Raw genomic sequence first — 16709 nt, 5'->3', positions numbered from 1 at the left:
AATATTGGTTTTGCAGTAATAATTTGTATTTTATTTAGGTTACTATCGATTCGACAAATGATGCCCACATGCCTCAAGGAAGATACTTTCATGCAGCTGAAATTTCACTTTCAAGGAAAGAAATTTTTATACATGGTGGTTTAACTTCTGCCGAAGCTGAAGAAGGCATGTTGCAAAATACTACATTGACTGATTTTTGGAAATTCAGATTGAAGCCCAGGCATTGGATTGAAATTGAGGTATTAAAGTTACTAGACATTTCATAGATATTTATCTTAACTCTTTTATCTTCTTCAATTTTTTTATTTTATTCTTCGTGATGTATATCAGGTATCATCTTCAGAAATCATTAGGTTATTGTTACTACCCATTTTCTTTAGTTGTCCAATGTTGATTTATGATATCTGAAATAAAGTGTCATTCATTAAATTTCTTTGTTGACCTCATTTATATTCAGTTATGATTCACTTTTAAATTTCCTTCTGAATTTTAAAACTGAATTTAGGTATGTAAATTGGCAATTTATTTGGAATGGTTGATAGAGTATTGGCTTGCTATACTGAATGAACTTTATTGTATAAATCCTGGCTTGGCATTCTAAATTTTTTCTTGTATTACAATTACTGGGCAGAAACTTCTTGTATCCCTACTCTAAAATGAGTATCCTACATTCATTATTAATCAAAGGATAGATTGAATGGTTGGAGCTCGATAGTGATCTCACTGTCCTATGAAAACTGAAGGTCAAGAATCACGCACATTTACCAATTTATTTATTCGAATGGCAAATTTATTATTTTTGATCATAAATTCACTGTCGATGAAAGAATTTTGATATGGTACATACAGATCCTTGTGTGTTTATTAAAGGTTCTTAGTGAATGTTTTTTAAAATGGTCCTATTCATTATTTTTCTTTTCTTTTTTTTATTGTCTATAGACCTTATAGCTCGTTAGCCTTCTTCACCCACTTCACCACTTCACCACTCCTCCATCTTTATCAATTTTCAGCGATGGCCTCCCAGTTTATTACATACTTCTTGATCCTGTCCACCCATCTAAGTTTCAGCATCTTGATCTAAACCTGTTCAATAATTAATTTCCTATTATTTCAGAATGAAATTGCTCCGCCTGGTCTTGCTGGACATACTCTAACACTAAGGAGAGTTGGGGAAACTGAAATACTCTTATTAATTGGCGGATTTTCCCCGGAACATGGTTTCCTTGATGTAGTTTGGGAATTCAATCTTGAAACTGACAAATGGTCTAAGTTAAAAACATCGGGTAGTGGTCCAATAGGTATGAATCAATTTATTGGTAAGTTTTCTATTATTGTATTCATTTTTAATTTTTTTAAATTTTTTGAGTAGGAGTATATGGCCATAGTACAGTATACCATGAGCCAACAGATAGCTTTTATCTTTTTGGAGGATATGTTTATGGTGTAAATAGAACACATATTTCTGATAAACTGTACATATTTCATTACCCAACCAAAACATGGTCTCCGTTACCAACGTTTTCTCAGTACAATCCATCGAGGCTTAATACAGTAGGTGTATTATAAAATATATATTTTTTGTTCCACTTAAAACAAGTTTTATTTAAAAATTTATTTATTTGTTTTTATAGCCTAGGGGAAGATTTTTACATTCTGCTATTACTACTGATGATTACATGTTGATATTTGGTGGAAGGACTGAAATGCCATCTATCCCAGAGCCTCTTGTAGCATATTCCTATGCTTGTAATCACTGGATCAAACTGTCTGCAAAAGGTATTTATTTTTTTATCTTGAAAGAATGATTGACCATGATAATATATTCTAGAGAATGCTATTCAGGAACTAATTGAGTAGATTCTAAATTTCTTCTTGGCTGTTGGACTTTGTTCCTTAGTCATTTATGGGATTAATGCTACCCACTATACCATAGAAAATCATATAATAATATACTATGAAACAGGAAACAGAAATTATTCATATTGTGATATTTTAGCCCTAATGTATTTTTAGATGTTGAAATGGTTGGAGAAATACCACCCGAAACTTATTCGCATGCCATGACATTAGATTTGGAAGCATCAACCGAAAAGCAAATTGTAGCGTATGTCATGGGTGGATTTACTGGTAGACCTGAGTCTCATGTAACAAGAATCATGTTACCTGCAGACCTTTGTACCCTTTGGAGTGGCAAAGAAAAGTGCAGGTGAGAAAAATCTAATTTAACTTTATTGTTTTTCTATGAAGGAGTCTTTAAAACAGTTAATAGTTTTGAAAGTAGATAAGTTTTTATACAGTGAAGTCTCAGTTATACGAATATGAGGGGGTACCAAAAATTCTTCATATAATTCATATAAGTAAATATTTCGTGTAAGTGAATACGCAATACATACATATTATGTATGTATATTTTTCAGAATTTTTTTCTCGTACTTAGTAGGTTCATATACGTATGTTGTATGCAGTTGAAAGAAAAACAAAGTAAAGTGAAAAAAAAAATGATTTATTGTATAAAAATTTAATTTATCTTTAATTCAAATTTTTGACAAAAAAATTGCGTTATGTTTGTTTCATGTTGCTTTTGGCTGAATACATCATTCTATCGCATTCTGTTAAGGTGTTAGATTCCTTCTCGCTAATTTCTTTCGCATATATAAAACGTTTTACAACTTCAAATGTTTCAAGAGCTTCTGCAAAAGATGGAAGAGGCAAAGGATCTTCGTATGCTGAATCGGAATCGTCCGAGCTTCCTTCGGTTGGGGTTATGGCAATTTCTGCGATTATGGCTTCATCGCTTTGAAGCACGCAGGCTGCCAAATTTACTAATATGTACATAAAGGGGGTCCAAACTTTCCTTCGTATAAATGGATAATTACATACACATAATTAAGGAGTTTTTGCAGGGGATTGAGAAATTCTTTGTATAACTGAATGTTTCGTATAAGTGAGACTTCACTGTATATCCATTTCTTGGGGTCCCCATCTATCATCTAGTAGTTTGAAAATTATAATTTTAACTATAGGATTATAATGTGTAAGAATTGATAAGATGAAGAATGAGGACTGACAAAGAATTATATCAGCTCTATCAGGAAATGAAAGTGCCCATGTTTATTCAAGAGGATAAGATGGTTGGAGGTGTGGTCACAATTTTCAGCTTTTATCTAGGCTGCTTGGAGGAAATAGATAGTCCAAAATTGCACTTAGATTTCCATCACTAACTAATAAATAAGTTTTTAATTATTTGTGTTCTTCACTGACCGCTCCCCTAACCATCTCATCATCATCAAATTATATGTTAATTTAAGTATAGCGTCTAAGGTAGCTAATTAATGTACATAAAATAGATGACTGAGCTAAAGGGACCTATATGTATGGTTCAAGTTGGGTACATCTAAGAGATAGAAAACCCAAAACAAGATGATGGGATGATGTGAGTGATACTCTCATAAAGCTAGAAATTAGAATTACTATGGCTGAAGATATAACTCAGTGAGACAGTAGGGACAGCTATGAGCCAGCTGTTGTGCCAATAAAGAAGAAGTAAAAGAATCATATTAATTGTTCTGAATATCCTTATTCACCCGTACACCAATCAAGTAAATCAGAACAAGTGATTTGTTGTTGTTGATCAATTTCCCAACATTTTTTTTGTGAAATATATATAGGTTCTTAGGATTATTAGTTGACTAATAAAATACTTAAAACTAAGTTGAATTATTCCTTCATAAGTGGTATTTACCTCAGAAAGAGTAATTTTATTTATTTTAGTGTTATCTTACCAATGAAACATCAAGTTTCTGTAAATTGTCGATGATTCTTCTTCTTCGTTCTTCCCTCTAGATGGCTATGTCAGGAAGTAATCTTTTTTAGCCATTTTGGGAAGAACTGTGTGATGTCCAGTTTTCCTTGACCATCTTAAAAGATGTCAAGGACCTATGTGCACCTTTCGCCAACATCTCCGACTTCTGCTTCATTTGTAGGGTTTTTTCCCTCACAGTTTATTATCTGGTCAGGACCCAGCCGATCCCTACTGACTTTGGCTCCATGCCAGTACTGGTAGCATTGCTGCCTGCCACCAGGGATATTTATGACCTCCCGCTCTATATCTGCCGTGTTCAGTCAGAAGCAGGATGGGGTTCTTCACCGCACATGGCTCTTGTTGGTGGGTGATTTATACTGTCGATTTTTTTTTCCATTTCATACCATTAGACATATTCTCTATCTGTAAAAATTAAGTGTTAAACTTTTTCTTGATAATTAATAATTATCATAATTGAATTTTATTCCCGTAAATATGGAAATTTTGTTCCTAAACAAATATTTTTTTCTGGAGCCCTTGAAAAAGAATTACTGGTATTCTACTGTGTATATACTATAAAGCTTGAGTTCATACAGTAATCAGTTTTTGATTGATTATTACTAATTATCTATAATTATAAATATCAATCATATCTTTATTCTGTTACATATTTGTGTGTAAAAATTATGTCTTTTATAAAGAAAATTTCAAAAATTACTCTTCCAAGATTTATTTTTTAATGCATCATTCCTTTCATTCAATTTGTTCCATTGAAGTTTTTGATTTATTGCAATGAGAGGGAATTCTTGTATAACATTACTATATATTAAAGTAGTTATTGCTTATTTTAAAGATTACATATAATATACAATAGTTTTATTTTTTTTAAATTTATTTTAGATCATTTGTGGGATGTTCTCATTGTGATGTAATATCTGGAGGATCAAATTCCAGTTATTGTTATTCTACCCATCGTGGCAGGCAAAATGATCCTTGTCAAAATTTGAATGGAACTTCGAAAACTTCTAATGGAATTTTTTGCAATGCTACTTGGATTTTAGCAAGATCTTGTCAGCAGTTCACATCATGTTCAGATTGCCTTGCAAAATGGCCTAATGAAGAAGAGCAGGTGAGTTTTAAATTATTTTACTGTTCCTTATAATAACAAGGATAAAAATCTGCTTGGCTTCAACTTTTTTTTCGTTATGTTTATGAGTGTTCAGTGTGGAAAATAAATAGTATAAACTCTTCTTACTCAACTATTATTATTGGGTTTCTAAATTATTTAGAACTAGTGTCTGAACATACACAGCACTTCTGTCATTATTATAGTAAAAATTAGTATAAGACATCCATCAATTTGCATAGAATGTTGTGAAATTACTTTAAATATTCTATAGATAACCCATTATTAATGAAGATAATGAGAATTAAAACATTAATTTTAAAACAAAAAACATTTTTAAAAAAATTAAAACAAGAATGCTTTTAATGTGGCTTCACAGTGTTCAACCATGGAATTTCCGATAACATTCATATAAGCCTATGATTTCAAATGTTGTTTGATATGACCTGCTTTTTGTGAATTAACTAAGCTTAATATATACTGCTGCTTTGTCTATTTGTTTCATCTATATTAGCAATTTTTTTTTCATTATATGATTCAAGTATATTGATTTTACATTTCTTGTTTAATTAATAATACAAAAAAGCTTTTGTATTAATCACATTAAGTTTTTTTTAAACTGATGCTTTAATTGTCTATCATGTTTTAAAACATAATTTTCAGATCAGTTTTTTGCTTTGAAATTTTTTATGTTGATTATTGCTTATGTATATCAAATCGCATATTAGAGTTATAACTTTTAAAAGGAAGCAAAAACATACATGTAATTTCCTACCATCTTATTAAGATGGTCAGAAGAACATGTTTATGTACTATATATGTTATGTTACTGTTATTCTTCGTCAGGTTTGTAAATGGTGTAGTTCATGTGGTGGTGGAGGTAAATGTATCTCTGTTAATGGTGAATGTTCCAAAGAAGCGAAATGTGGTCCTGGAGAATTGAATTTCTTCCAGTACTGTCCAGAACAATCATGCCCTGCTTCAGACTGTGAGAAATGTCAAACTATGTCTAATTGTATTTGGACAAGGTAATAATATATTTTTAATATCTTCTTTTTTGTTAAATTATTCTTAACTTTTAAAATATTACTTTATAATGACTTCTTTTTGAAAGTTTCACTTGAAATTACTACTTTTTCTTTGACTTTGTGAATTAATTATTAGATTTATGTTCTGAAAACTGAATCAAAACTTTTATTTATTACATTTCAGACAGGTAATGAAGACTGCAGATGAAGGTGGAGTTAAAATATCAGCTAATCCAGTTTATGATTGGAATTGTGTACCTAGGGGTATATCAGATAGATCTAGTTTGAAACTTCGAGCTGAAGGGACTTGCCCAAAACGTTGTTCAGAACTTACAGATTGTCATTCATGTCTTCAGTCTCAGGCAAGAAAAATAATTTAAAAGAAGTATATGTGAGAGTTGTGGTTTTTTTAATCATAGTTTTTATTTTAAAATTTAGGGAGGAGAAGGAGATTGGCATGAATGCCGCTGGTCAACACGCTTGTCCGAATGCATTTCTCCAAGTTACCAGAACCTCGTATGTGCTGGCAGTGTTTGTGGGTTAGTCCTTTCTCGTGGTGCACTTTGTCCTCAGCCATGTGCGGCTTTCGATCGTTGTTCCAATTGCCTTAAGCATGCCCACTGTGGTTGGTGTTCTCTGCAGAATCAGCAGGGAGAGGTACTTTTTATAATTAACTGAAAAAATGAATGTCTTACTAAATTTTTCAAAAATAACCTAATCAAGTTGTTGGTGTTTTCTTTTTTTGTTCAGAGGAACTTATAGATAGTTTATTATACTATCACGCTAACTTGCAAGCATGAAAAAATTTACAATACAATTTTCACTCTTAAAAATATAATATAAAAATCAACAGACATTTTATTTCTAGATTTTTTACTAAATGGTATAAATTATTTTTCAAAATTATGAAATATCATAGCTTATGCAATTGATAAAAAGCACCAATTTTATCTTATACTATCATAAGTCTTTATATTGTTTTTAGGGAGTTTGTTCTGAAGGGTCACTTGATTCTCCTATATCTGGTCCAGAGACTGATACGTGTGAAGGATTGTATTCTCTTAAACCTAATAAGAGCAATGATACCACTGGTGGCTTTAAATGGCACTACGTTTCTTGCCCTCCGGAAGATGAGTGTGCTGCAAATAGGCATTCTTGTGATCCTGTCTCTGAAACTTGTATTGATCAAGAAGATGGCTATAAATGTATTTGTGCTAAAGGTAACTCTGTCATTTAAAATTCTAGTTCATATATTATATTAGCCTAGTGTAATTTTTAGTGTTGAAATTCTTACGTTTTTCTTACTAGTTTTATTCTTTTAATCTTCATGGTTTATTTTTCCTCTCCTTTCTTTTTATTTTCCTATGTTAGTTAAAAAAATAAAATTCCTCATGCTTTATTTTTTTCGTTTTTCTGTTCTGATGCTATATTTATATTTTAATTTTGCAGGCTATAGTGACCATGGAGGGGACTGTGTTCCTGTGTGTAGCCAAGGCTGTGTTAGGGGCCGTTGTACAGCTCCAGATACCTGTAAATGTGATTTTGGTTATGTCGGCTCAAACTGTTCAATTCAATGTTTGTGCAATGGCCACTCTGACTGCTTGGGTCCTGATAAGTTAGATGAATGTCTGGATTGCAAAAACAACACACAAGGTCCTCAGTGTTCACGTTGCAAACCACTCTTTGTCGGAGATCCCACTGACGGTGACTGTGTTCCATGTTCAGATTATTGCAATGGTCATACAGATATATGTGCCAATGAAACAGTACCTGAGCATGTGTTGAGGAATAAAACCATAACCGAACTTGAAGAAATTTTAAAGGAAGGCCCTACTACTAAAGCCAAGTAACTATTACATGTTTTATTAGGTAGACTAGTTTGCCCCTACGAGAACTCTCACATTAGCTATGTTTCCTTTTCTTTAATTCATTTGAAATATAAGTTATATCATTCTACTTCATACATACAATATAATACTATCAAGAAAGTCTGTTCAACATACCATTAGTTAAGCTTCTTACTTTTATAATGGCTAACTTTAAATAACAGTTTACGTTATGAGTAATTTAATTACATTGTTCCATTGAAAAACATCACTTCAGTTTTACAGTTTAGATTCAGCAATCTGTACACTTATATTAACTCAGAATCAAACTCACTGGGACCTCATAGCTAGGCTGTTAGTGATCGAATGTTTTGGGTGGGTTACAAATTTTTGGGGGGAATCCGTGGGTCTGAATAATTGGAAATTTACTGTGCCATTCGCTCAAAAAAACATTAAATATTCAGAAATGGATAGACTAGACATATTTAGTACAGTATTTTTTCTATATTTTGAGTTCTCAGAATATCATCGTGTAATTTGAGCAATTAAACTTATGGTTAGTTAAGTCTTTAGCTCAAAATATTGTTATACTTAACAACATGTTATAAGTATCCTAAGGCGCTATATAACCTGCTAGAATGAGGTTTGACCCATGCCTAATTGGTGCGCTATCTAAAAACTTCATTTCTGGGTTTTAAAATGCAACAGGACCCAAACTACCAAAGTACTGAAACCAAGAGCTTGCTCACCATGAGCTTTGACAAGCAAATGATGTGATTCTACAGTAGTTGTCATGAAATCTTGACAGAAAATCAATATTTTCTGAAAATTGTAGTAGGCACACTAATATTTTCGACATGTTCAATGGTATTAAAAATCTATACTGTTGTTTGAAACTTGTGTTGTTGTGAGTTGAAAATCTTTGTCTAATGTTAAAAGAAGAAAATATACCAATAATGTGTCTTGGCATTAACTATATACCTCCATCGGCTAGTTCCAGTTTCATGTTTATAAAAAATGTCAATGATGGATTATGGTATTGACATCTAAAAAATTCTAATTTTATTTACATCTATTTGCCTCTATGTATACTGTATTATGATACTTCTTTCCTTTTAATTTTAGTTATTTATTAATTCATCGATTATTTTATTTTATCAAATGCTTCTCATAATATCTTCTTTTTAATTTTAATATTTTCATAAAGTTTAATTATTTAGTGTTTACAAAAAAAAGTTTTTTTTAATTTTTTGTTTACAGATGCTTTCACTGTACCAACAAAACTACTGGTGATAAATGTGGAGAATGTATTTCAGGCCACTTTAGAGGTGTTGAAGATCTTAGAGCCCATTGTAGGCCTTGTCAATGCCATGGGCATGGAGACACTTGTGATCCCGTAACTGGAGAAAAGTAATATTTCTACATGATTATAATAAAAATAATTAAGTTATAATTTAAATAAAATTCAAATTAATGAATTTGTCTAATTTCTGGTTAGATGCAACTGTGGTAACAATACAGAAAGTGATTCCTCTTGTTCTGGCAAAGGAGAAGCTCAATGTTGGGCTCTTCAGTGTTCAAAATGTAGAGAAAGTTTTCTTGGTACACCAACCGGAGGACATCAATGTTATAGAGGAATGAGCGTTGACTTGAAATTTTGCTTGGATGCTAAGTTAATTGAAGAATGCAAACTGAAACCTAAACCCTTGGCACCTGGCCAAACGGTATCTATCTATATTTACTTAATTTACTTGTAATAGTATGTTAAATGTAAATATATAGTGAATAATAGTATATTTTTATTTCATGATTAGCCTCAAATTTATATTATTGTACATCTATGGGTTTCTGCTCCTGGTACCTGTTTAGATCATCCCCCTGACTTGATTTGAATTGTGTGGATCTGGATTACTCTTTATCAAGCTGAATTCTCAGTCCCAAATTTTTTTCGTTGTCACTATTTAGCCATAAATGCTGATCTGAATAAATAACTGTTTGGCAGCCTATCAACATTTAACTAACACTCACCTCACCTGAGGGTTTACCCTTGGGGTATATCATGGATCTCAGTGCTGCACAGTGGCTAGCATGTTACTGGTTGAGAAAAATGTTGATAGATAAATTAGTAACAAAAAACTTTATTTTAGATCTTGTTCTAAGAAATTTCTGCTTTATTTTTCAAATTCATTCTTCTATAATTCATCTTAGAACAGATTATTTATTGGTTTTTGAAAAGTTTATTGATGGTTAAATGTTTATGTTTCCTTTTTTCAGGTATTCTTTGTTGTTCAACCAAGATTTATGAATGTTGATATCAGGATAACAATTGACATTACACAAGGAGCCCTTGATATGTACATTAGTCCAAAGGATGATACTTTTGTGATTGAAACCAACAGTTCGACTGGCCATCATCTTATCAAACTGGATCCTAAGTAAATTTATTTTAAATATATAATTAGATATCCTTCTTCTTTTTCATCTTCCTCAGTGCCTCTCCGCGTAGAGGTGCCTCGAACCAAGCGTTTCATCTGTCCCGGTCCTTTGCCAATGCTCTTATGGAATCCAACATATTTCCTCTCTTCTCTCCCAGTCTAGCCACATTTTCCTGCCATGACATCCTTGGTCTTTTGCCAGTTGGTTTAGCTTCGAAGAATTTTCTCGGTCCAGGGTCTTCATCCATTCAGCATGTATGTGCAAACCACTTCAATTGCCACTTCTCTAGAATTTCAGTTAGTGGTTTCATCCCTGGCTCCTCTCTTATTCTTACATTCCTGAAGTGTTCCCTTCGCGTTCGGCCAGCTACTTTTCTGAGATATTTCATTTCTGAGGCAGTGACTCTGTTCCTTAATCTGTCAAGAAGGACCCAGCTCTCACTTCTGTTTAGTAGGGTGGGAAGGTAAATTGCATTACAACTGTGAAGCTTTACTTTTCTCTCAACTTCACGCTTCCTAACAACTGTATTGCAGATCTGGTAATAAATGGTATTTGCTTTTTTAATCCTATTAGATATTTCTTGTTGAATTTTACCATCTCTGCTAATAACTGTACATAGGTACATGTAATCTTCTGCTGCCTCTATTATTTGTCCTCTGCAAGTAATCGGCACATCTCCCGGTACTCGTCCAATTTGCATGACTTTGCTTTTACTCTTATTTGTCATCATGCCTTTTCTCTCAAGCTCCGCTTCCTATTCCACTGCAGGGGCCCTTTAAGAGGGCTTAATTAGATATCCTATTAATGAAATATGTCCGATATAATAGTTTACTATTAATTAAATTTTGTGTGTATAAAATAATTTACTATATTATTTTTTTTAACTTTCCAAAATTAATTTGATACTATACATTGTATATTGGGTGCCGCAGTATACAAGATGATGTTCAAACTTCCCCTTCTCTGATCTCTTAATTTTTTTTTTTTTTTTTTTTTTTTCACTGGGTCATAACTGTGGCATGTTATCAATCTTTTGAGGATATTGTTAGTTTTCTGGACCTCCAGTGCTTTTAACTTTAGAATTTTCCATAGGATCAGATTTTTTTTTCTCAATGGATTCTGATAACAAATGGAATTTTTAGGCAAATTTATATTGGATACTTTTTTTGATCCAATGTGTCCTGAAGGTGTAAATTAACAGAAACTGCAAACAATTTTTTAGAGTTTTTAACAATTTGTGTGCAAATGATATGGAAAATGAAGAAAAAAAACCTTAAGAATTATTTCAAAATTTGATTTCCCGTAAAAATCCATTAGAATATTTTGGCTAAATCTGTAATATGCAAAAAAAAAAAATTATCCCATCCCTTTGGAATTTCTTAAGTTAGGTATGTTAGAGAAGAACTGGTTAAGGTTAGAAAATTAATAATACACTAAAATAAAAAAAATTATACTGTATTTCACTGTTATAATCCAACAAAATTCAAATGAAAATTCCAAAGAGTAGAAGTTAAGAGAGATGAGTATGTATATTGGGGTGAACCTCTTTAAACTGAATTTTAAATTAAAAAAAGATTTTGTTTAGATGTGTGTAGAATAACCTTTTTCCCATCTTGATCACTTAAAACTTTTTCAGAAATCATTAAAAACACTTTATTTAAGGTCCCTCATTTTGAATGCCTAATGCCTACACTTCATTGAATTTGCTCTAATTACTTTAATAATCTATTTTTTTTTTTGTTTTAGGTATAGAAACAGTTCAGAATTCCCTATAGACTTTGAAGCTGGTATGAATATCAGCTCCCCCTGGTCAACATTAAGTCATACTAGAGTTGATTCTGTTATAGAAAAATATGCAAATGGTCTTGCATCTTATATTACACTTGCAAGTAAATCTTCTGTCCTGATTGTTCGCAATTTGACTGATAGATTGGTCATTACTCTACCACAAGACAAACATGAACTGGGAAATACTCGATTCTTCATAGCTCTGATCGCCACTTCACGTCCAGCATATGGAACAATATTTTTTAGACAAGATCAACTGCATATCGATCTTTTTGTTTTCTTTTCTGTTTTCTTCTCATGTTTTTTCCTATTTCTTGCTGTTTGTGTTGTTGCCTGGAAGGCAAAACAGGCAGCAGATATGAGGCGTGCAAGAAGGCGCCATGTTGTAGAGATGCTTCACATGGCAAAAAGACCTTTTGCAAAGGTGACCCTGATGCTCGGAGACGGTGGTCACCCAAGACCTATTGCCATGGAACCTACCGATGATGGGCTCGCAGCAGTTGGCACTGTCTTGGTCCACCTACCAGGAGGGCGGTCTGCTCCTGTTCAGTTGGCCATTGGCTCTTCTCTTATTCTCCTTGCCCGTGTTTATCCTAACAATAGCCGACCTTTTCTTAGAAGGAGAAGTATTCATACGTAGATTATATATTTAAGCATATGTTATATCCTTCACTACAGTTATTTTTAATTTATTTTATTTTACTTTGTTCATTATTGACTAGTCTATTCTTTGATTCAATTTTTGTCTATGTATTCATTAGCATTACATATGGCACTATGCTGAACACGGATTTATTTCATCTCATATATTTCTATTTTTTTACTGTGCCTCATGTTTCTTTAGTTACTCACCATTTGGCTAGCACACTTCTATCATTTCTTTGTAAATATGTAAAAATTCTTACTTACTTGTGATACTTATTGCATTGGAACCATCAATTTGGTCAAATTCACGTCCTAATTTTTTTTATATAGCTTTTTTTAAAGTTACCCACTATTACTCCATGTAATCAAACAAAAATTAATTCGTTTCTAAATGCTCTGAGTTGTGAATTTACTGCACATTGAAGTCGATTATGAATAAAAATTGAACTTTTTTTTAAAATTTTGCATTCCTTTCTAATTATGTTAAATATACTACAAAAATTAACTTTCATTCTTGATTCTTATGTTCACATTTCATTCCTTACATATAGTTCTTAATGACCTTGATAATAATGTGCAACTCATTGAACAATAATGATCCTAAATTCAATATATTTTTTCTAAATGAACTACATTTGATAAATTATACCATTTAAGAAAATATGGTATCTAAAAATGGACACATAATCAATTAGAAAAATTTCATGTTTCATTTACATAATTTTAATACCAATCTCTTGATTGCACATGTTTTCCACAAATTGTCACAATGAAATATGATATATATTTGATATTTGTTGCATGATATTTAATTGTTTGATTTACTTTTTTAGCAAAATTTATTATGAATATTGATATTTTAAGATACATTAAGACTTATTATTCGTACGCATACATTTATACATGTCATTTTTAGACTAACTAATTTTTGTTACCTCATTGAAAATTATCATGATATTTTCTAGTGCAATACATATTTTAAATAAATAATTTAGTTAGTTTTATTTTTTTATTTTTCAAACTTATATTTTTAGGATTTTTTTATCTAAAAATATGTTCGTTCAATTGCCGTCGTCTTTCAAAAAAAAAAATAATAATAAAATAAAATTAATGATATGACCTGTTTTATCAAAAAAGACTTAAATTATTCTAAGGTTGTATTATTTTTTTAACATTGATATTACATTTTTGGATGACAGATGTATTGACCTAGAAAACTCTTAGATTTTTGGATGGTATCTTTTAAGAAATGTTGAAAAACTTTTTAATAGCTTTCCCATTTTATTTGATCAATATATTTTCATTTTAATCAAAGTTTTTTCTTAACTGTATAAAAGCTATCTAATAAAATTTTAATTTTTTGCAGCCCCTTTCTTTATATATTTGTTATCTGTTTAGTTAATTATAATTTATAGTTTCTTTTCATTGATGATTGCTTTTTAATGGTATATATTGTTTAATAAAAAAATAGAACTAAAGGATTCCTAAAAAATAAAATAAAATAAATTGATTCTTATTTCATTATTGTATTTAGCATTCAGTAAAACAGAGGTAAAACTTTTTGTATATTTAAATTGTAAATATTTCATGTTTTTTTTTTTTCATTTGTCCTCAACTTAAAAAAAGCTTAAGCCCCCCTTTCCTGTGATATATATGTTGTAATTGCCAAATCTGTTTACTTGAAAGGAGCTACATTGTAAAAATACCTTCTCAGATATGTATGTCATACATACATTAATTACTATTTAGTCTTAAGGGAACTTTTGACATTCCATACTAATACTCCAGATATAATTGTATCTCCAATCCCTCAGTGTGTTGTGTTATAGATTAATTATTTTTGTAATTTTTTTATGTTTGTATTTAAGATGTTTATAATTGTTATTTTTTAAATATCTTATTTAAATGAAAATAAGATCTTTCACTGTATTACTTATAATGGTTGTAAATTCTTTTCTCCTATTTAGTTGTGTATTATTTTAATTAGTACTTAAAATGATTGGGTAAAAGATGACAATAGAAAATATATGTGCCAATTCCGTTAGGAGTATTATTGATATATGAATAAAATTATTTATTGGGTATTGTGTAAATATGTATTTTATAGTGGAAAATTTATATTTCTTTATTCAATATTATATTTATAAACTAAGTTATGACTGTAAACTAACAGATCTGATTATATTATAGTTTAGATTAGTTTAAAGGCACTCTATATAAAATTTTAATTTCTTTTATATTAACAACTGGTTCAGGGTGGAAAATTGTAGCACTCAATTTTTAAGTTGCAATTAAAAACTGAATAAGTATTTTGCTCTATTGTTTTAAGACAATTGATTATACCATGACCATAATTCCAAAACATTTTAACTACAGCGAAAACATATATAGTTGTGAGGTTTTTGTAATTAGTCTCTAGATATTCTCATATTGTTGAATAAAAGAAACCTGCTGCTAAAAGTTAGACATGACTCTAACCAAGTTTATTAAAATTTCTTGTTATTCTTTTTTTTTTAATTTTATTTATAATTATTCAATATAAAATTTTAGTATCAATTTAATGAAATGTTTCAAATGGCATGCATGATATTCTATTAATCCTAAATTTATTTTACATCCTACTGTTTCAGTGTATGCAGTTTGCATAACTATAATTTAAACCTAATACAATTTAAAAAAAGAGGTATGTACTTATAATATACTGTGCCTTTCCATTCCAAGAGAAAATCATAATCCATTTCAGTTTCAGTGCTGTTATAAAGTTACCAAAAGTCATATTATTTATTTATCATTTATTTTTGCTCTATTACTGATGAATATATTAAATTGAAACAATTTATAATTTATAAATTGTTAAATTATCCTTTTCAAATATTTTTATTTCAACCCATGTATTGTGAAATACATTTAGTTTATTCTAAATATAAAATTTTGTTTAAAACTGACTGTGACGTAATCTATTTTTCTTATAAATAATGTTTAAAGCTTTTGTATCCTGGAAAGGAATTAACCATTGGAGTGCCCTGTTTCATATTATTAATTTTTAAAGAATCTTAACATTGAATGGAATATTTTTTCCATGTCCATATATTAAAAGAAAAGATAATTGAAACAAAAATCGTCCTTATTTTATTAAGAAACAATCATATAGAAACCGGACCGCGTTTATCCTTTAAAGGTTTTTTATTACCTTATATCAGAACAAGTTCTCCATAAACGTGTATATAATAATGAATGTGTTATGTAAAAACAAAAATATATAATATGTCCATGTTAGTATTGTATAAAGTATTGCCATGTATATTTTAAAATGTAAATCATGATTGTAAACAGTATTAAAGTTATTTGTAATAAAGCTTAATATTTGTACAAAACTGACTGTTAAAACTTTCATTTTTTTATTTAAGTTCCTTAATCCAGGCTTAAGTAAAACACTTGAAACATAGTGTAAACAATCAAGTTTAAACTATAAAGGAAATTAAACTATAAAACAAATTTAGGAAACTACTAAATCAAAAAAACAAAACAAACCTAGTGATTCCTTTAGATAGAAAAGAGTTCCCTAATGCTATTAATAGCATTTGTTTCTCTGATTTGGTTGGTCTCTCTGTGGGTTTTTTTTTTTAAGAATGAAAAGTTCAAGCAAAAACAGAAAATGTACCTTTATCAATAAAACATAATTAATGTAAATTATTTACACAGTCCTATAGAATTCCTTTGTTGATTAGGGTTCATTTCTTTCTGATTCTGCTCCTCCAGAAAGACACCATGATGGCACCTTCAGTTAGAGTAAGAGCATTGAAAGGAAGATGATTAGATAGGATAAGGATCACACTTATTACTGATATCTAGGATAAAAACTTAATCTTCTAGAGAGGGCATAATGATAATAGACTTCATGCCAAAGTTTTTCTTCCTTTTAGTGAAAATCGGATGACCCTTCCATAACTACATATTGACTAGTACCCGGGAGAGAATATCGTCTAACGACGACTTGAAGAAGCTCAAAGGATCGCACTTAGTGAGCGATAAATAAATAAGAGGAAAGAGGTAGCCGA

The 16709-nt window shown here is 30.5% G+C and overlaps 1 protein-coding gene across 2 annotated transcripts in view; it reads left to right on the top strand.

Annotated features, from left to right (window-relative positions):
* Megf8 (multiple EGF like domains 8) overlaps positions 1-16025 on the top strand; it is a 56341-nt gene extending 40316 nt beyond the window's left edge. The window contains exons 27-41 of one of the 2 annotated variants that reach the window (XM_014426843.3): positions 39-239; positions 1115-1298; positions 1370-1551; positions 1632-1776; positions 2014-2206; positions 4703-4931; positions 5775-5956; positions 6141-6318; positions 6395-6613; positions 6942-7176; positions 7406-7802; positions 9043-9192; positions 9281-9506; positions 10057-10217; positions 11965-16025. In XM_014426843.3, coding sequence (XP_014282329.1) covers positions 39-239; positions 1115-1298; positions 1370-1551; positions 1632-1776; positions 2014-2206; positions 4703-4931; positions 5775-5956; positions 6141-6318; positions 6395-6613; positions 6942-7176; positions 7406-7802; positions 9043-9192; positions 9281-9506; positions 10057-10217; positions 11965-12646 — 3564 coding nt within the window. In that variant the 3' untranslated portion in view covers positions 12647-16025. The remainder of the gene's footprint in view (positions 1-38; positions 240-1114; positions 1299-1369; positions 1552-1631; positions 1777-2013; positions 2207-4702; positions 4932-5774; positions 5957-6140; positions 6319-6394; positions 6614-6941; positions 7177-7405; positions 7803-9042; positions 9193-9280; positions 9507-10056; positions 10218-11964) is intronic. The other variant, XM_014426842.3, reaches the window with a different exon arrangement.
* The last annotated feature ends 684 nt before the right edge of the window (positions 16026-16709 follow it).

Source organism: Halyomorpha halys, unplaced genomic scaffold (genome assembly GCF_000696795.3).
Source record: "Halyomorpha halys isolate HHAL.00 unplaced genomic scaffold, Hhal_1.1 Scaffold596.1, whole genome shotgun sequence".
NCBI lineage: Eukaryota > Metazoa > Arthropoda > Insecta > Hemiptera > Pentatomidae > Halyomorpha > Halyomorpha halys.
This window is presented reverse-complemented; position numbering and strand designations above follow the sequence as displayed.